Source organism: Catharus ustulatus, chromosome 17, assembly GCF_009819885.2.
Source record: "Catharus ustulatus isolate bCatUst1 chromosome 17, bCatUst1.pri.v2, whole genome shotgun sequence".
Lineage (NCBI taxonomy): Eukaryota > Metazoa > Chordata > Aves > Passeriformes > Turdidae > Catharus > Catharus ustulatus.
Window position 1 is genome coordinate 6,129,811 of NC_046237.1, and position 21,506 is coordinate 6,151,316.

The 21,506-nt window shown below is 41.5% G+C and overlaps 1 protein-coding gene across 7 annotated transcripts; it reads left to right on the top strand.

Moving 5' to 3' along the window:
* The first annotated feature begins 994 nt into the window (after positions 1–994).
* Positions 995–21,249, top strand: ARFGAP1 (ADP ribosylation factor GTPase activating protein 1). 7 transcript variants are annotated; one of them, XM_033074877.2, is made up of 15 exons: positions 995–1,118; positions 1,330–1,467; positions 4,829–4,892; positions 5,696–5,805; positions 6,780–6,951; positions 7,874–7,974; positions 8,644–8,730; positions 9,227–9,329; positions 10,642–10,698; positions 10,886–10,918; positions 12,153–12,182; positions 13,977–14,033; positions 15,403–15,462; positions 16,556–16,632; positions 17,062–21,249. In XM_033074877.2, the coding sequence occupies exons 3-15, from the start codon at positions 4,833–4,835 to the stop codon at positions 17,387–17,389; spliced, it is 1,275 nt and encodes a 424-aa protein (XP_032930768.1). In that variant the 5' UTR covers positions 995–1,118; positions 1,330–1,467; positions 4,829–4,832; the 3' UTR covers positions 17,390–21,249. The 7 variants fall into 7 exon arrangements, with proteins under 7 accessions (XP_032930768.1, XP_032930770.1, XP_032930769.1 ...); XM_033074879.2 differs by lacking the exon at positions 15,403–15,462 and having other exon boundaries at positions 16,562–16,632; XM_033074878.2 differs by lacking the exon at positions 12,153–12,182.
* The last annotated feature ends 257 nt before the right edge of the window (positions 21,250–21,506 follow it).

Below are 21,506 nucleotides of genomic sequence, written 5' to 3' on the forward strand. Positions count from 1 at the left end.
TAGCGATAGCATAAATGTGCTCGCCCGTGCTTCCAAACACCACAAAGCAACTCTGGGTGTTCTTCCCATCCAATCCACCCTCACCTTTGGGAGGATCTCTGGAGACATCCTGAATTGGAAGAGACACATAAGAATCACGTCCAACTCGGACTTTTTGGGGTTTTCCTACACACAAAACACCAAAATCTCACTCAGTGCATCCTTGAGAGCATTGTCCAGAAGCTCCTGTAGCTCTGGCGGCCTTGGGGCCATAACCATTCCCTGGAGAGCCTGTTCAGTGCCCAAGCACCCTCTGGGGGAAGAACCTCTTTGTAATATCCAACAGAACCTCTTTGTAACATCCAACCTAAACTTCCCCGAGCCATTTTCAGCCATTCCCTTGTGTCCTGTCACCAGAGAGCAGAGACGGGAGCTGCTCCCATGAGGAAGCCCAGACCTCGATGATGTCTCCCCTCTGTCTCCTTCAGGCTGAACAAGCCAAGGACCCTCAGCTGCTCTCTAATGGCTTTCCCCAGACCCTTCCTCATCCTTGTGGCCTCCTTTGGATGCCGCTTGGTAGCTTTAAATATATATATTTAAATATATTGACTGGGGTGCCCAGGCCATCCCAGTGCTCCAGCTGTGAAGCTGGGGGAGGCCTGGGGGTCCAACCAATCTGCTATTCCCAGTCTGGGACAACATGGACATCAGCTGAAAACCTTCACATTAATAAATGTGTGAGGAAAAAACACGTAATTCCATACAATTCACCCGCACAGACAGTGATAAACCCCGGGGGTCTTTTTTGCAGCATGGAGCCGCACCGAGAGCAGCGCGCGCGCAAGATTCGCTTTAAATCTTTATTTCAGCTTTGCCCGGTTGAAACAAATGCCTGAAACTCTTCTCTGGAGCAGGGGGAGCGGGATACAATCGGATCTCTGGGGGCTCCTCGCCCGGCCCGGCCCGGCTCGGAGCGGGTTAAGCCGCGCGCCCACAATGCCTCGCGCCTGCAACGTCGGCGGCGCCGGGCGGGACCGGGCCGCGGCCGGGACCGGGACCGGGACTGGGATTGGATTGGGATTGGATCAGGACCGGGATCAGGACCGGGACCAGGGCCAGCAGTGGTGCTCAGGGTCGTGGTGCGTCCCCGTGCTCCCCGTGCCGGGGCTCGCGGTGCCCGTGCCCCGCAGCCCAGCCCAGCGCTGAGCTGGCGGCGCTCGGGCCCGGCCCCCGCCTGTCACACAGGACGGTGCCGAGGGCGGGCGAGGTGCGGGTGCCAGGCTGGCGTGGTGGGCAGGGGCATCTCCCTGCCCGCCGCTTCAGCTGTTTCTGCGTTCTTTCCTTGCCTAGAAAGCAGAGGCCGGAGGGCTCGGCGGAACCCGGCCATGTTCTGAGGGAGGCTGCAGGACGCCGCTGGGATCCGGGTACCGCAGGTGTTCCTGAAGGAATCGCCCTTGTGTCGGCCCTGCCGGGCGCTGGGTGAGGCGGGTGAGTGTGAAACTGCGCCGCTGTAAAACCGTGCCCTGGTCTTTGATGTATTTGTGAAGGAGAGCCGTGCCAGCTCCATGGAGATGGGCGCAGTGTGTGGTTCCAGAGGTTTCTTCAGCCTCTGTGGCCTTTTTGCACTGGTGGGATTCACAGGGAGCCTTCAGGACCATGAAGTCACCAGGCCACGTCAGCCGCTGACTCCTCGTGTGCTGAATTGCAGAGCCCTTTGCAGGTTGGCTCTGCATTTGCTTCTGAATCAGAGGAGCAAAGTCCCACTATGTATTATTTCCCCTTTTTGCTTGCTTAGCAAACTAAAGATTTCATAAGGTGTGCATCTAGTTTTTGCTCTGGGAGCAGATTGTTGGGGAAAGAGTGTGAGATTGATCTGTGTGAAGCTGTCTCTTTCCACTTTGGAACCCTTGTAAAAAATATTTATATTGAATGGAAACTTACTCCGAAACTGAACATCTTCTTCGCTGCTTGTCTGTTTATATTAGATCAAAACAATGTCTATTTCCTTAAGGTGGTTTCTTTCTTCAGTGTTTAGCCATGAAACTTAAACAGCACAGTGGTTGTATCAGTCAGCTACCAGAGCTCAGCTTTTTGGTGGTAATCAATGATAATTGGAACCCTTAAAACTTTGTGGGAAAATTATTCAAAGTAAACTAGGCACCTCTGAAGAAATTATATATTAGAACGCTTAGAACATGACATTTTTACTTTGTCCTTTATTTCCAAATGCTTTGGTGGAGGAGGACAAGGTGAAAAGCTGGTGCCTTTAGGTACCTCCTCCTTTTCTTGGTTGTCATGGTGTGGATGAATCTGCCTTCCCACCACACAGACGTGGTGCTTTGGGCAGGGAGCTTGGTGCCTGTGGAATGGGTGCATGTTCAGACTGCAGTTGGCCAAAGTCTTTCAGTTTTTGTTTTAAAAAAACGTAGTTATGGCAGAACCAAAAGCAATTGCTTCCTCTGTCACCTTGGAGCTGAGATCTGAAACTCTTGTATAAACACTGGAGGGAGCTGGATATTGGTTGTTGGAGGATGGGTGGAATTTTCTGCTTTGTAGACAATTCCTGGCAAGTGCAGAGTTGGAGTGGGAAGGAAGAGGCTTCCCTGTTCAGCTCCAGCAGTTCTTGTCTGCCATTGAGGCTGGAAGACCTCTGCATGTAGACTGCCTCTGTTGGTTATTCTAATTGAAAACCTGTGAAAAAGGAGGAAAAATGGTAAAAGAAGGGCAGGGGTAAGAGGATTGAATGTCCAGCCAAAGAGAGGAGCCTTGGACACTCAGTAATGTACAGGAAAGATGCTGGGGAAGCTCATTCCTGGGGAAGAGGTGTTGACATGCAAAGATGAAGTAACAATAATGAGGAGAGCCCAAAGTCTGTCCTGCTGAGTTATTTACTTAATTTCTGTACTGCAGAGGAAGAATTCTCCATTATCTCACCAGGGACAAATGTGGAATCGAAGATGTGGACTGGGAGTCATGTAAATGTGTTTATGGTTGTTATTTAGGACAAGCAAATGCATGTAGTGCTATCTCCCTCCCTGCTCACATGTGCATGAGTAAGTTCAGGAAATTGAAATGCTATTGGAAAAGGTGTGTTTCATGGTATGAGGGTTTGTTTGCCACACTTTCATTCTCCTGTTCTGAAAGTTACACAGTTCTTACCAGATTATTGATAAAAATAACTGTGCTCAGTTCTTTTTTTAATGCAGGAGGACAGGAAGATTTTATTCACCACTACTTGCAGTAACCTTTTCAGTCTGAAACACTTTTATCACAATTACCTGGTTTTGTCTAATACAAAGTAATTAAGGCTGAAAAGGTGGCACATTCTCAACATCATTGAAAACACTGCCCCTTAAATTCCACAGAATTAAGGCATTTGTCAACAAGATGTTTCCAGAGGAATAATAAAAAAAAAGCTTTAGATAAAAGGCAGTGAGTTATGCTACAACCACACGTAGGTACAAAACTGAGTTTTCTCCTTTCTGAGTCATGTTATCTTAGCTGGTGATGCACACAACTGTTATTGTTGCTTTAGAGATTTCTGCATTGATGTCAGTCATACAAATGCAGTGTTTCCTTACCTGTAGCATTTTACTTTTTTAAGCACCCTTCCTTTATTTATTAAAGATACATCCTCCCTCCATCCCCTTGGGCTGTGGCAGTTGTAACATTTAATCATTTACCTTCTAAAATTGATGTGAGATAGTCAATTTTATTGATGTTCTAAGGACTTTTGATTATTTAGTCAAATAGCACAGTGAACCAGTGTCAGAGAGTTGCATAAAGGTGTTTTTGCCTCTCACACCAGTTGTTGGAAATATCAACTTGCTGTTCTGTGCTTTGTCTTGAGTGGCCAGTAAGCTTGACATTTAGTAGCTGGTGTTGTTTCTAGTCAGCTTGGTGACTTCTGTCTTTTATTACATCCTACAAGTTTGTTTTCTGGAGTAGAAATGATAAGATGGAGAGGAAGTAAAAAGGAGAACAGATGTTATTTATTTAAGGTTAATTTAAATATGATGCTATTAGTTGGTAGTAGGAATTTATTTTTTATCTAAATTGCAACCTTATGCTGCTCCCTACACTATAGTTCTTCAAATCATGAGTGCTTTGTGTATTTTGGGTTTTTTCCCAAAGTGTGTATGTACTGTATGAAAATCACATTTTTTGTCTTAATGTGAATTTTATCCATAGCTTGACACTGCTCCCTGCTGTTTTCTGCCTCATAAAAATTAGAGTGAGATGATGTGGTCTGCCAGCGAGATGTGCCTGTTGAATTATAATTCTATTTTGTGTAAAAGGTCCCAATAATTGCCTTAATTTCTTTAGAATTCAGTTGACAAACAACCTCAATATTTCTGGAAAATTACAAGTTCTTGTATCATCTTGTAAGGGACTCTTAACAATACGTTCTGCACTCTGAAGTGTAAGAGTTCCTGCTATTTTTTGTGTAGGTCTGATGAGTTGTGTGCATGTGATCCTGTGAAATCATGGATGTTATGATTTCAGGAAGGGTAGTGAATAGGTCTGGGACAGGAACCAGTAGAATCTGTTCTGATACCACTTGTGACACAGAAGAATTCCTGTGTTTGTCACCCCACGCCCACTTTTCAGCCATGACTGAATTGCACCTTTCCACTGATGGAGTTAAGATGAATAAATTCTCCCAAAAGTGCAAAGTAGATGGAAAAATAAGGTTTTGGTGTTCTGATTTTCCTCTGCAGCTGGCTGTGAGTCAGTGGTTTAGATTCCAGGCTCTTTGTCACAGAGCTGTGCTTGTGAGGTACTGAGCATCCTACCAAAATCAAATCCGTGATCATGACTTAGTTTTTTTCTTCTTCTCCTTTTGCAGAATCATGGCAAGTCCAAGAACAAGGAAAGTCCTCAAGGAAGTCAGAGCACAAGATGAGAACAATGTGAGAAAATTATGATCTTTACAGCAGTTTTGTAGAATTGAATTTGCTTTTTACCTACTCCAGATGTACACTGGGATCTGCTACAGCTGCTGATGTCCTTGTGCTGTGGCTCACTAATGCTAACATAGAAATTTGGATATCTCATGTATACATTACAATACATTGCTGCATATTTGGCACAAGTATTTCAGTTCTAGTAATTCTGGAACCCCTTTTCAACAAGTGGTGTCTGGGGCATAACTTATATTTAAAGGTGATAGTCCATGGAAAGATTCAGTTTTATTTATATCAATGCATTAAATCCGGAGTGGTGAATCTGATCATAAAACTGAAGTTATTGCACTGTATGAGCAATAAAGCTATTTCTAAAGAAAAAATTCTGTTTAGATCTGCTACCATTTACTGCCAAACTGTAATATGACTGAGAAATGATCCAAACTTTAAATATTGCATTTTTATTTTGCCAAGGAAACCTCAAGAATTCAATTTGGTTACTTTCTTTCAAGGCAATGAAAATGAAATCAAAATGAATTCTTTGCATAGTAATTTCCATTTGCTTGTCTGTATTTTCTCACTGGTTTTTGGTAGTTGGTGCACTAATTTTTATAATCCAAGCAGCATAAATAAATACCTGGAGGAAGTTTATGATGTCAGGGAAGGTGTTTCCAAACATGAAGAACCCTTCCTTCTGAAATGATTTTCAATGTGTGATGTTTTCATGATTTGCCTTTTTGAGCTATGAAAACTTCCCATGGACAGTGATGGCAGATTGCAGAGATAACTGGTTTTTTTTATTCTCACAGGTCTGTTTTGAATGTGGTGCATTTAACCCCCAGTGGGTGAGTGTGACCTATGGAATTTGGATCTGTCTGGAGTGCTCAGGAAAACACCGAGGCTTGGGAGTTCACCTCAGGTCAGCCTTTCCAGCAGACCTTGGACTCAGGGTTCATTATGGCTGTGAGCAGCACCTGTTGGTTTGGAATGTATAGAATGTCTCAAATCCAATATTTCACTGGCAGTTTGGCTTCATGCTCCTCTGCAAAGTGGGCTTTGCTCTCTGTGCCTTTTCTGTAACTAGCTGGGTATAAAACTAGTCTGAAAAAACAGCTTTATTCTGTTTGGAGATTTCTTTTGTCTTTGTAATATAAATGATAGCTTTTGTTGTTTTCCAACAGCCATGCTCAGCTGGGATGGGAATCTATGGAATAAGAACTGTTTTGGGTGCTGGAGACTCACAGTGTGTATGGAATAGAGCTAAAGCAGGGAACAGTCACTCCAATGAGCAAAGGAGAGAAAGTCCAGGAGGGAAATCACCAAAGCAAGCAGGCCATTCAGGAGTGCATTCTTTGCTTTTGCAGGGGTGATTTGGAGCTCATTAGTGAGTAGAAGTTGTATAGGAAAGGAGCATTTGGAACTGTTCTGTTTGTGGCATGGAAGAAAAGATGAAATTTCTGACATGAGGACATAGAATCATAGAATTGCTGTGGTTGGAAAAGACCTCTAAGATCATCGAGTCCAACTGTAAAATGCATGATAAATAGACAAAAAGAAAATTGCAGAGTGAAGTATGGGAAAAGTTTCTGTTACATAGTGGGCTAGATTAATTTCTGGACTTTGAAGGAAGCTGCTTTTTCAGTCACTTGCCTTCTGTTGACTGTCTCTTTTAAATGCCAATAATGACATGATTTTGGCTTATTTCAGTGAGGATCTGCCCACCTTCTTATCATGATCTGTCTTTCTGTACTTGGAGAGTGTTCTCCAACATGTTTATACTCTCAACTTTTGAGATAGGCTCTAATAAACTTTTTTTTTTTGGTCACTGTTGATACAGCAGAAAATTATAACAAGCTGTGTTCTAAATTTTATTCTTTTAAACCTGCTTTTCAGTTTTGTGCGTTCTGTAACCATGGACAAGTGGAAGGATATTGAGCTGGAGAAAATGAAGGCTGGAGGCAACAGCAAATTCCGACAGTTCTTGGAATCTCAAGATGATTATGATCCATGCTGGACAATGCAGGAGAAGTACAACAGCAAAGCTGCAGCTCTTTTTAGAGACCAGGTGAGCTCAGTGTCAGGTGTGTCCTCACCCCTTTGATCTGAAAATATCAAAAGTGGTTTGTAAGCACTTGGTTTTGAAAGGTTTTGTAAGCAGTTTTTTGAAGCTCTGCAGTGGTTCCTGAAAAGGTTAAATGTGAGAGAGTGAAATCCTGGAAAAGTTAATGTAAACCTGAATGAGTTCATGGCTGAAGTATTCAGCAGAAGAGAAAAGGAATGTTGTCCTGCCAGGGAGATAAGGTGGGGTTAGAAAAGAGTGTCTTGGGCAGGCAGGAGCTTTTCTGGACTAACTTCCTTATTTTGGGTAACTCATGTAGCCCAAGGGTATCCCAGTGGTCTGGTACCTTTGAGTTGACAGTCCAGGACTGCCCCTTGGGACCTTAAAGGTTTTAGAGTGCTTCTTCCCAAGTCTTGTAAGAGTTCTCTATTGAAATTTTCATTTCTGCATTTAGCTGAGGTAGTTCTGATTTTTCAGTGCTGCAGTTCATTGCAGCTCTTCAGTCAGTGGAGCTGTCTCAGTCCTCAGTTCACTGCAGTTCTCTACTTCAGCTGTACAGTTCTATCCAAAGTAATTTCTGATAAATCTTTGGTGTATGTAGTGGCATACAGCAATAATATAGTTCTGTTCCTCCATTTCTCTGTGATTAGTGCTTACATCTCTTCATTAATCCAGTCTTTCCTCTTCAAACCAAACCTTCCTCTTTGAGGAAATTGTCTCATTTTCTCTATCAGTTGCCTAAAATAAAACCAGTGTTCAATTCAACATCACAGTCTGGGAGTCAGAAAAAAAAATTGGTTTCTTGTGAAAAAAAGTTAATTGATCCAGCAGCAGATTGGAAAAATGACTTGTCCTCATGTTACAGAACTAGTTTATAACTTGTATCAAATCTCTGACTGGGCATTCTTGACTGTTCTGGCTCTTGTAGGTGGCTACAGTAGCTGAAGGCAAGGAGTGGTCCATTGAAACTTCTCCTGCCAGGAACTGGACCCCACCTCAGCCTAAAATGGCTCTGTCTTCTGCTCACCGGTACGTGCCCTGCTCACCTAGTGTTGGTACTGATACAGCATCAGGTACAGACACAGCCTCAAACCTGCTGGTTTAATCTCTGCTGGGTTTACCCTGCTGGTGCTGGTGTCTGAACAAGCTGAAGTTATGCAGTGTGAGGTAACAGGACTGCTTTTGTAATAATTCCCACCCCCTGCACCTGAACTTTAAACCATGGCAGAGGGAAGTGAGTGAGAGCAGGGCACAAGCCATGCTTGTTTTATCCTGACTTGTGATGCACCTGAAGTTACACATTTGTGTCACTCACAGGTGGTGTGTAACATCCTCACCTTAACTGTGGTGTGGTGCCAGCCTGGATTGGATGCCAGGGAAAAAGAAACAGACTTTTCCCTTCTGGTGCTAATTACCAGGGCAGTATCAAAGCTCTGTACCACAGCAGTTCTCTTGTTCTGCTTTTGTATGTAGTGTTTGTTACTCTGTGCACTAAAGATCCAAGTTAACTGCAAAAGCAGTTGTAAATCAAAGGAACAAGAGCTTCATGCCTTTTAGTGGTGGCATTAGAGTTCCCTTCTTGATAGATGAAATAAATAATCAATTTTTAACTTTTATTATGGTGTATACATCAAGCTGCATTGCTGAGCTAGTGGATTTTGCTTAACATGGCTTTGATTCTTCAATGTTTTATTTCAGTTCTGCTGGACAATCTCAGGCTGCAGCTGCCTCTTCTGACAAGGCTTTTGAAGACTGGTTAAATGATGATGTCAGCTCCTACCAAGGGTAATGCAATATTTACTGATTTTTCTGAGTGCCTCTCTCTCTAGCATAACAAAATGTTTGAAGCATTGAAGAAAAAATTTTTAACTCCAAGTATTATTGTTGTGGGTTCCAAACCACAGTGGGAATTCTGATTGTATGTTGTACCTTACAGTCATTTGAGTTACACAGAGGCATTTATAAAGCTTCTTTAATTCCTTTTCTCATTTTCATGTATCACTTTATTAGGATTTACTCAGCTTTTTGATATCAGTGATCTGTTAAACCTGGAGAATCATTATGACCACATTAGAATTCACAGAGGAAATTGTATTGTGCTAGGATTCCTCAGTGGATCCTTGGTGTTTGAAGTGAGTAGTTTTGTATTTTGTGTGCTGGGTGCTACAGGACTTTCTTTTCCAGGTGCAAAAGCAACTGGCATTTTTCCTGGCTTTTCAGTTCTTGCTTGATGTTTTTAATGGCTGCATGCTGACACAGGTACTGTTTATTCCTTTTCCAGTGGCAGTGGCCAAGAGAATCGCTATGTGGGCTTTGGGAACACAGTAAACCCTCCCAAAAAAGAGGATGACTTCCTGAATAATGCCATGTCCTCATTGTACTCGGTAAGGAATTGCTTGGAGCTTTCTGAATTACTATTTTCTTCTGGTTTAGCCCCTCTTATGGGAGAACATGAAAGGAGAAGAGAAACTAAAGACTGCAGTTGGATATGGAGAGATGCAGAGTATTGGTTGTATTCTCAAAGAGTGCAGAAGATACTGGTGAACTTTAAAAAGAGAAATGGAGAAACTTGAGCAGAACTTAAGAATTATGTCTGGTATCACTTCATAGAAATAAGTGAGGATATAGCAATGGATTAAGAAATAATAATAAACAGGGCTGAAGGAAAAAAATGTAATTACCTGTAGGGAATAGCTCTAAATCTGTTAACCATAATAGGGATGTTCAGAGGAAAACAACTGAAATGTGTGTGTATGTGGGTGCCAGAAGCCCTGAGCAGTGATGAAAACATTTGAAATACTTGTGACAGGGTGTGAAGAGATAACAGCATATGGCTGAACAGTTGTCATGATTCAAGTAGAGATGGTGAAAGATGCATTGTTGAAATAAAATGGGAATAAAGTTGGAGGCTGTCAGGGCCATACTGGTGCTTTGATAGGCTGCAAAGTCACAGTGCTGAAAAATATTTGGGGTTTGGAGTCATTTGGAAATACAGTAAGGTATCCTACCAAGGTTACTGGCCCTCTGTAGAGCCTCACTGGCCTAAATACTCCCACCAGGTTCCACTGTTTATTTAAAAATAAATAATAATGTCCCTAGAACTTACCAGAGAAAGGTAATGCCTAAGCCTTTGAACAGGTGGATCACCATATTCCAGGTGATCCCACAGGCTGCTTGGTATAGATCAGCTAAATGTTTTCTAGGTATCTCACAGCTGTGAGGCCAGAGAGTTCAGATTAGAGAGCACATCTGCAGTGTATTGCAATGAGCTAAGAGAGCCAAGGAGAACACTGTTCCTGTGAGCCATTCTCTGAGCCCAGGATCTCCCTGCATGTCCTGGCTGGAATGCCCTCATGTGAGCACAGACACACACTGCAGTGTGCTCTGAAGTCCTGTATTTCTGGGAGCCTGACTTCCTGGCATGGGTCTTCATCCTGCTGAGGAAAGCAATTTGCCTTCCACTGCATGGGTTGATTTTTCCCCACGCTTGAAAATTCACACAAATACTGGAAGTTCATCACTATATTTCAGTTAAATGAGAGGCTCTGGTTATTCTCTCAGTAGCAGGTAGTTCTTATGACTACAGGACAAGCTGTATTAGAGCATTTTGACTTAAGCTAATCTGTTTTAATGACAACTTGGTTATTTGCTATTATTATTCACATGTAGCTCATGACATTCTTGCTTTCTTTAAAGGGATGGAGCAGTTTTACAACTGGAGCAAGCAAAATTGCCTCAGCTGCTAAAGAGGGTGTAAGTAAATAAAATGTGGTTTAGTTAGCAGTGGATTGCCAGAGATGGTGATATGGGTATTCTATTTTCACTGTGAAATTCTGCCAGATTACCTTGGAGAGGATCATGCAGAATTTCTAAATGTATGTCTTTAAAAATCAAAGGATTTATTCCAGATAAACCTGCATGCATTTGCTTCTCTTCACAGGCTACCAGATTTGGATCTCAAGCAAGTCAAAAGGTGATTATGGATTTAGCTCTTACTCATCTAATTGTCTTTAAGTGCCATGTGTTTGTCTGCACCAATTGACTCAGATTTGATCATCAGCAGACCAGTGTGCTTTTCCTTCATGGTGCACAAGTAGTGTTTAGTTCTAGCTTTGAATTCCATGGGAATTCCAATCAGCTGCAGTGATCCAATTAAGCAAGAGATAAACAGGGATACTCTGCTGTTCCTGTTGGATGTATTGGAGAGGCTGCAGAGCTTGCAAACTTTACATAGCCCTGTTTTACTTCTGTGAATCTTAAATGTGGTCTAGCTGAAGTAGATACAATGCATTACAAGCCATCTTCCCACAGCTAAAGCCAAATAAGATGTTACAAATGTGAACTGCTCAGTATTATTGATAAATCAGCTTGTGTGTATTTTAAAAAGTAGCAATGAGAAGGATTTCATTTATCAAACTGGGGTTAAAAGAGACAGGCATGATTACACACAACTCTGACATAAGCAAGATATGTCTGCAAGGAAAAGTTTCAAATGTAAAAATGTTCTGAGTGACATGCAGATATTTATAGATGGTTCAGGAGTTTTAAATGAATTATAACTTGGGTATTTGCAGCATTAGCCTGATTTGTTTTCTGATAGGCATAGAAAGTATTGCTCAAACCCAGTGTGCTTCTGCAGGTGCTGGTGTTCAGACAGGTCTGTGCATTGGGATATTAATCCTTCAAATGGCCAAACTTGGGCATGTTTGCAACAAAAATGTCTTGTTAAAGCACCCAAACTTCCTACTTCAAAGTTTTAAAGTATTTACTGCTTGGCTTAAGAAAAATTAAGTTTTCTACAGGTCGTCCTCGTCGCTCCCTCTGGCAGTTTTCCTTTTAGAAGCTGCTCTTTGTTCAGTATTATTAATAAATATAATATTAAGTGTAAAAGTTCATCACATCTACTGACAAGGAGCACAGCAACGTGGTGCTGTAGAGTCTGAGCTGTGTTACTGAAGGTTAAATTTTGTTCCTGAAACTTCTGACCTTTTGCTGAGCAGATTTAACACATTTTTTATGCACTACATTGGTTAAAAGTGCATTTGGGGCCCAGTGACCAAACACATTTCGCTGTTTGTCTTGTCAGTAGATGTTAAAAGTTGGAAAAGGTTAATGCTACTTAACTTGCCTGAAAAAATGCTGCCAATTTTTTGCTAAAAGCTGCTTCTACCTTCCTTGCTCTTTTCTCTTTTGCTCTCTGGGTAAAGTTTTGGGGCTACAAGCAGCAGCCAGAGCCGGTAACACCCTCCCATCTGTTCTTGTGCATGGACTCCTTGTCTGTTCGTGCTGAATATGTGCATTTGCTCCTCAGCTGTCTTTTCTTTTTCTGCCTGACGTCCAACCTGTTTAGAATAATGTTGTGTGTTTTGTATGGTAACATTTCTTCAAACCTACTTAAACTTTGTGAAGTTGGATAGAGATACCCAAACTGTGCACTGTCTGAAAATTGACTGTGCTGCTGTCCATGCTCTGATGGTTTCAGGATTTCTGTTTGCATGTCTGCCCCAGGAATGTGCCAACAGCTGGGTGTAGCTGGAAGGCAGACTCTTGAATGAAATGTTTGTAATGGTGGTTAGAGTGCTGTCCTAAATTCAGCAATAGGCAGGACAGATGAAGTGATTTAGATGAAAATGCAGTTGTACCCAAACCTTTCCACTCCACATTTACAAAATTATGTAGTTGAGTAAGAGAGATCAGGTAAGAATTCTTCTTCATTTTAGCAGTGGCTCCATTTGGACACATGAACTGTTAGTCTGGGTGTGTTACACTTTCTAATAAAACATTAACAGTTTGCTGGGTTCAGTAGACTCCAGAGGGTTTTTCAATGGTGAACACCCCTTTCTTGGTTTTCTTAAACACCTTGTAGCCTCACTTGCAAAGGTGACTAGCCCTTTGTGATTTGCATTCATGTTTCTCACTAGGTGAAAGTGGGATTTCCTTTTGCCTTTGCTTCTCAAAGAATTTTTACCTGTAAGGAGTAGAAGTAGCGGAGATGATGGCTGGGAAAAGGGGAGATCCTGGGAATGCTGTGGCTGAGGGAAAACCTTTTAGACACCTGGGAGTCTGTGGAGGAGAGATGTTTAGGGTTCTCCATTCCCAGGAAGAACATGAGTGAAGGCTCACACCCTGACCAATGGTAGTAATGAAATATGAACCCTTAGGAAATTAAATTTAATTGCCTGGCATATTGGTCCTTTTGGATGAACCAGGATCATTCTGAGGCACTCAGTATGGTATAGCAGTTCTGAAGAAAGTTTCAATCTGTCAAAGGCTTATTATGGGCAAGGAATTATTTCAAACTCTTCTAAACCTGCTGTCCTTGTCAGCATTGCCTTAGGAAAGTAATTTTGTGACTTAGACTGCAGGCTTACATTTTTGTAAACTGTCTCTGAAGTACAATATCCTTGTACATGTTGTTCTAAGTTGCCACAGATTTCTGAAGTTCATTGTTTCCTCTCCCTGCAAACCTGGAGCTTTAAAGAAAATAACAAAAGTCTTTTGTCCCAGCTTTGGCTCTTGTGTATTGCACAGAAACACTTGGGTTCTTAGTAACACATGATGATTGGAGCATTACAAGACAGAGAAATTATGGGAAAATCAGCCAAAAAGATCTAATTCTATGAGTAATTTAATTAGTAAAATTAGTAATTTAATTAGAAAAATCAAGGGGGATGAGGACAGTTCTACCAAATATGCAGCTGCAGGCATTAGCAAGGGGCCCATCCTCAAAACTGTTGCTGGTTGCACCATTGCTTCTGCTTCCAGTGCAAGGTCAGACTTTGCTTGGGCTCTGGGCATCTATTGCCATGTGCATCTGATTTTAATTTATTGTCTTTTAATGTCTCCTGCAGCACTTTGCTGTGTGTGCTTTTCAGCTCATTCTGCTTGTATGAATCAAAGCTCAAGGCTTCTTGTGTTTTTTGGAGATACTGCTGAGACATGAGCCTGCAGAAGGTGTTGGCTGTGGTTTTTATTGGGTTTTTTAAAAAAGAAAATATAACTGACTTTGTTTTTGTTTTGCTTTTAAATAGGCATCAGAGTTAGGTCAGACATTAAATGAAAATGTTCTCAAACCCGCACAGGAAAAGGTAACTTTGGAACCAGTAAATGACTTGCAGAAAAATGCTTTAACTCACACAGGGAGTGGTTGATTCCTCCTGCCACAGCTGCCCAGGGTCTCAGGGGCCTTTCTGTAAAGGGGAAACATCAAACAACTCAAAGTTAGGCTGTTAGCAGAGAAATGTTAATGAGGGTAAATAAACTCCCTCTACCTACCTTCCCCATGTCCACCAGAGTCTGTCACATTCTTCCTTGTTCAAACCATTTTATAGATGTCATGCTTTCAATAATGGAAGATGGAACAAGGGGAAAATGCACCCTAAATGATAAAAAATCAGTTGTTTAAATAGATATATATTTATATCTATTAGTAGTTGTACCTTGGAGTGTTAAGTTCCTAGTGTTTTACCTACCTGCCAGTTTTATTTTAATTCAAATATCTTTGAGCCATTTGAAGAGAATGTTTTAATCATATTGCAGACTAATTTCTCTTCCATTACCTTTATTAATTCACCATTCTTTACGTGGAATTTCAAACCACAGGAGAAGACTCTAATTGGTTTTCTATTCCCCAGAATTATCCACAGCTTATTTCAGAGGGCTTAGATGCATTATTTTCAGGGTTATTTTTAGGGTGCATTTCCTTGAGCTGATTTTTATTTTATAGGACAATTAAATGAGAAATTATGCATTCTGTGTTAAAAAAAGAGAGATCCATTTCCCTTAGGATGTTGTGCTGTTAGTTCTTAATAAGTGTTACTTTCTGAAATAAGTATTCTCTGTGTGGTTATACAAAGTCACTTGCTTTGGAACAACTGCTGTTTATTTAGTTGGGAAAGGTACTTGTTGTATTGTGTTCCACCAAAATTCAAAGCCCTTTTAATATTTAAATAAGCATCTATAAAATATAGAGAATAAAAGAGGTCTGCTAAGTTGACAAACAAAATCTTTAAATGCAGTAGAATATATTGATAATTTATATATTGATAAAGTTTCATGCAGATGTTTTTTGTACTGGTGTTTTTATAATCAGTAATGATACGTGAACTGTGTTTAAATGATACCTCCCTCAAACTGGGAACTGGGGGTGGTACCTCCCTCAAACTGGGAATTGGGGGTGATACCTTCCTCAAACTGGGAACTGGGGGTGGTACCTTCCTCGGACTGGGTTTTTAGCCACAGAAAATTCCCACAAGCTCAAAGGACTGAGCTTCACTCCACTATTGATCAACTGACTTTATATATAATTTTCTTAACTTGGTTTTGACTTAAATCTATTTTGATTCAGTTTGGGGTTGGGCTTTTTGCCATTTTAACTGTTAAGCACAAATGAGCTTGTCTGAAGGTTTCAGTAATACTTTGTTTTCTGACTAATTACCAATACTTTGGTCCACATAGGTGAAAGAGGGGAAAATATTTGAGGAGGTCACCACGGGGGTATCACAGTTGGCCAGCAAGGTATGAGGTGGCCTGCCTGGCTTTCAGGAGGCCAGACATCAAGCCAGTCTCCATATTCTTATGAAAAATAATACAAAACCCTAGTGCAGCTTTGGTCTGGGCTTGTGTTGAATAGAGAAATTTGGAAAGTGGAATTTTCAGCGGGCAGCACTGACATTGAGGTGTTTAAAGCTGCACAGGCATGGTGGTGTCCTCTCAGGAATTTGAATGAGGACATGGGGTGGTTACAAACAGCAAAGAAAACCTGTGAGGGAATATGGAGACAGCTTGTGTTGCACTGGTACAGTAACACCTGCTAATGCTCTGCACTTTCTCCTTTGCCTTCCGCTGCGCTCGGTGCTCGGGACGTGGTAAGTGCTGTCTGAGGCTGCCAAGCACAGACATCCTGCACAGCCTCACACCTGCTGGGATAACTGCATGCTTTACCCAGGAATGCATGTCTTCTAGCTTGGGGAAAGTCAGCACAGCTCTCCCATAGACAGCTCAGTGTCTCAGCTTTTGGTACTCTTTGAATAAAATAAAATAAAATCAGTTGTATTGCCTGTTCTGTGTAGAGCCTGGCAACTCTCAGGCTGAATTCTGGGATTCATCCTCCCTATCTCTAACTCAGAATTGTGCCTTCCATGGTGTCACTTCAGAAGTTGTGTTTCTAATCCAGTTCTAGGACTCAACTTCTGGCCTGTTTTGTGAGGGTAGTGAAATAAGAATAAAAGTAGCTGTGTAGAACAGTAGACATATAAATATAAGTTACTTTAATAATAAAACATCAGTGCTTTCATTAAGTTTAATTTTATGTAAGGGCTAATTCCAGTATTTTTGTCAAGGAAGTCTAGGAGAGAATTCAAAGGATGTTAAAACAATGGGTGAAAAAGCTAAACCTGACCTACTTCCCACCTCTTCCAGCAGCACAGTGCTGTCAAATGTTTTATATTCACCATGGAACTGCCCATCAAAAACATGAATGAGCTGTGAGTTAAATGTTTGATTTATGGGAACATGTGGAGGAATCATTTGCTCTGGCTTTTGCTGGTGGACTTGGCAGAAGTGTTGTTGGTTCAGTCCAAATGAATGGAGTGTCTTTTTTTTTCTCTAGGTACAGGGAGTTGGGAGTAAGGGATGGAGAGATGTCACCACTTTCTTTTCAGGCAAACCAGATGATAATTCTGACAGGTAATTTCTTGTTCTTACTTTGTATCCCTGAACACATAATTTTACCTCCTGTGCATTCTCTGCAGTATAGTAGTGAAAGGTAATTTTTCAATATTAAGAACTTATTCTGTCTTTGCTGATAGTCCTTCTCTATGTAATAGGGAGAGATTCAATATAACTTTGTTTATAATTGTTTTTAAGCTGAGAATAAAGTAGTGCACATTTTTTAGTTTCAAACTTACTCCAAATGCACATTCTCTTAACAAAATCTGTGAATTTGACAACAAGCTTATATCATTTGGAGCAATATTTAGTTCTTCCTTTATAATCAAGGGGTTTTTTTAAGCAAAGAGCAGTAGAAATATGGTTTTCTTTGGGGTCATTTATTTTTACTGTTATGTTTGGCATAAATAATTAATTTCTACCTTCCTTTCCTCCCCACCCCCAAAGACCAGCTGAGAGAGACAGCTACCAGAACAGTGGAGCAGAGGGCTACCAGAACAATGCTGCAGATCAAAGCTTCTGGGAGAATTTTGGCAACTCAGATCCACCAAAAGCTCACAAATCTCCAAGCAGTGAGAGCTGGACCTATGTGGACAATTCCACAGAGAAGAAGAGCTCGGATAGCTGGGACGTGTGGGGATCAGGAACAGTCTCCAACAAGAACAGTAACAGCGACAGCTGGGAGAACTGGGAGACCAACTGGGAGAGCACAGGAGGGGAGAGCAAGACCAGAAAACCTTCTAAGGCAACAAAAAATGCGTGGGATGACTTTTAGAACTCTGCTGTGCACAGCTGGGAAAGGGAGGCTGTGCTGGCTGATGGAGGGGAGGAGTTTTACACACACCTGGAGTATCATGGCTGACCTTTCTGATCTGTTTGTGCTTCCCATTCATTCTCCTTCCTTCTACCCCGGTATAGGGAAAAAAAAAGTAGCATCTGAATCTTTTCTTACATAAAGGTGGCTCTCCCTTTTTTAAGGATAGTGATAAGTATATTCTCCTTGCACTATTGGAGCTGGCTACAGCAACTTCCTTAACACCAATGTTAAAGGGAAGAAATCAGTGCAAGGACACTTCCATGGCACAACCTTGCATGTGTAGGTTAATAGGTGTTCATCCAGTCCTCATCTAATTTGAGATTTGGGGTGTTTAATGCAAACAAAGGACAGGGTGTGACTTGGAATGACAGCCATTAGGTGGGCAAGCTGCAGTTGGATACATGGAGTTCCAATGCCTTATGGATTGCTCTGACTACAGGAGGTCTGGCAATTCAAGATGGTCTTTAACATATTTTTTATTGGAGTGTTGTTTTTAAACATTGTGACATTATTATTTTTCTTTTTAGTAGTTGAAAACTTATTTTTCCCTTTTAGAATTCAGAAGGAATCTAGAGCTAGATAATTATTTGTGTAAACTTACAGGTTTGACCTGTGCTCTCAAGGGATTTTCAGAATGGCTCTATTTGCCCCCCTCACTCAATGCATTGAGTTGGCACTGTCAGCTCTGCTACAAGGAAAAGCAAAGCTGTGGTGTTTTCCTTCCTCACCCATGCCCTTGCTCCAATTTGAGTATTTTATATATTCTCTTTTTTCTCTTCCTTCCTTCTACCTGTGTAGTATTTTATTAATGCTGTTAAAAATGAAGTTTTTCTGCTGCTTATGTCCTTCTGGACATCTGTTTGGCAACCTGGCAGCAAAAAAATAAATTTTAAAGAAGATTCCAGCATGAAGAAATGGGTGGAAAATACAAGAACATTGAGGAAAGAGCCTGGCAGCAAGCCCCTTTCAAGATGAGTAGATTGACATGAGTAGATGTCTGGATTTAATAGTAAAATTTAATTTAAGCAGATGTTTTCCAAACTGTTCTTTAGTGTGTCAAGCTGTATCTCTGTTTCTGTCATACATTTCTCCACATTTTCTTCCTGGATCTTGTTAAACACTATTTTGAAAACTTGAGAAACTCTTTGTCAGCATGAAGGACTGGAACAGGAGATTGAGTTATGTGTCAGTTTTGACCCAACAAATCACTTTGCATGACACAAGCCATAACTTCTAGAGAAGAATTGTGACTTTTAACATCAGAGGTATCACAGGTACCCATTTTATCGTGGGGACGGGTTGTGAATGTACCCTCAGCACGAAAACAATCAGCTCGCTTGAAAACTCAAATCATGATGTTCTCTCTGGTCTGCTTGTCCAGCATGGAGTTCTTGCTGTGAACCCTGTAGATCCTATTACTTACCTAAAAAAACCTTTTCTTTTCAAAACTGGTTCATTTGTTCAGCAACTAACCAAAGGTGCCAGTTACCCTAAATAACACTCCTCTTCTTTTACTCCTCACAGAGGTTTTTGAGCAGATAGTAATATCAACAGTTTAAAAAGGAAAGAAAATTAATCTCCTTGCAAGTAGCATATTTTAAAGACCTGAGTAGAAGTAGCTCTATTTACAGCTTGAATCTGTATTTCTATGACTAGGATCTTTCAGATGATGAACAGAATATTTTTCCAGTCTTCTCTGACTCTGTTCTGCAAGAGTTGGGATTTCTTTTTTCCCCCTTGCCTCTCCTGAGAGCATGGTTTGAAGCTTGTGGTCTCTGAGCCTCTGCAGCAGGACCCAGAGCTGCTCAGGCCCGAGTGCTACTCCAGGCTGAGCCATTCCCAGGTGTCCCTGCTGTCACAGACCCTTTGGAAGTGCCAAAGGCACCAGAGCTCTCAGTTTGCGATGCTGCTCGTGGTACCATGGGCAGCAGGTCACAGCCTGACTAAAACATGAATTTTTTTTTACTTTTTTTCCAGTTCCAGGTATAACTGTCACAGCTTAGCTGCATGTCAAACATAACTTTGTTTTTTTTATGCTTACACCTCTGTTGCCTCCTTGTCAATGTTGCTGCTGCCCAGCCTGAACAAGTTTATTACAGTTTCTCTTTCATAAACCTCCTGAAATGGCTCATGGCAGGCGAATCTTTATTTCAGTCCACTCCATCAGTGGTACTCTGATGTGTGTGTGCATGTTCTCCTCATCTGGAAGCCTTGCCTGGGACAAAAGTGGTTTATTTATGTATCACTTGCAGCCACAGTTGGCATGAGCCATTTGTTTTGTTCTTTTGATTTGATTTTTGTAGCTTTTGAAACTTTCATGTTTTATATCAAACAGCCAGAGCCCTGCTCAAGCAGAAGCTTTGGGTAAGGATTTTTCCTCCAGTTGAGGAGACAGGGACAGAACAGTTGTCTCTGTAGGGGAAGCAACAAAAGGCTACAACTGACAGAAGGATGTTCCTGGAAATTCCAAATAAACTGATAAAATGGCAGAAGGTGTAACTGCAACCACAAAACCAATGTGCCAGCTGGTCAGTTTGGTGGCCAAATGGGCTTTTTTAATTACTTGTCTGAGCCTGAATGTGTGATCATGCCTTCCAGAGGAGAGGACAAAACGAGGGCATTTTCTTTTTGCACACCCACTGTTTTATTCAATTTTACTTTTTTCCAGAGTAGGTGGCTGGAAGGTTTTTGCACTGTGAAGAAATGCATCCCATCAAGTTGCAGAGCAAGTATTTATGAATCAGACTTTTTATTTTTTAATTCCTCCTTTTGGCCTGATGAGGAGCAGAGGCATTGGGTGCAGGCTGCTGGAGCTGAGGGAGGATCCAGCCATGAATGTGAGCCTGGGCTTTGGCAGGGCTGTGGTGTCACCGTGGGCTCTGCCTGTGCAGGGTCACCAGGGCTCTCCATCCCACTCCTGGAGTCACAGTTTTAAAGTCATACAAGCCAACTGCCAGGAGATGTGCAGTGGTGAAATTGCTGCACCAATTGGGCATTGCAATGGCTGGTTCAAATCCCCTGGTGACCCAAGCTTTTATTTCTGTGTATGGCTTCAACTTTGGAAAATACAGGGTAGCTGGATTCCTGCAGGTAGGCTGATACAAGGAAAATGTCAAAAAATCAAACTAAGTGCCACTTGCAAAAGAGTGAAAGTCTTGGAGAAAGCTCCCAAACATAATCCTGGGAGTTAGGGATTATTTTAAAGTGTTTCATTGTGTCTTGAAACCTATTAATAATTAGTACAATTCAAGAAGTGCTTGGCCAGCTCTCCCTCATGGTGGAGACCTCAAGGATAATGCTGCTTTTATTTTCCAGGCCAGACTGTAACATTCCATGGGTTCATAATGTACTTGTCAGTGTAATGGTCTGTGCAATAATTTAACAAATGTAGATAAAACCTTTGTTTAATCCAGGATACATTTAAAGATACAGTGGTCCTCTTGGAGAGAAGCAGTCTACACAAGTATTTCAGGTCTTAGCTTATTTTGACTGAAATGCTAAATTTCAGTGACCCAGGTAAAGGCTTGAGCAATCAGTGATTTAAACAGAAATCAAGAAACATTTCTATGGCCATTATTAAGAGTTTGATCCTAATGGCTGAGTGACCTCTAGCTGCAGAACCCTCTCACTTCCATGCCAGCAGAAACTTGGTCAGTCTGGAGTACTGTATCTTTAAATCTCCTGCTGTGTTTTTTTGTGAAGTTCACAGGAATGGCAATTTCAGTGAACACTATTCATTGTTCTGTAGAGTGGTTCTGGACTTGAACTGCAGTGTCATCTTTTAAAGAGTATTATAATAAAGCAAAAGATATGGAGCAGAACGGTGGTCAGCCCTTTTTCAGGAGCCTTCAGTTCATTTTCAGCCCAGGTTCTTGGTGTCAGGCAAGTTCTTCCCTGCCAGTAACAAAGGAGAAAGGAAGCTGCCAACATTAACAGAGCCAAAAACATCTTTATATTTCATTAGAGCTTCACAGTCTAACTTCAAACTCTTAGGAGCAATTTGGAGACATTGTTTGCCTCCTTATTTAAGGAGAAGTATAAACAGAAATTAAAGTGCAGATAAATTTATGTACTT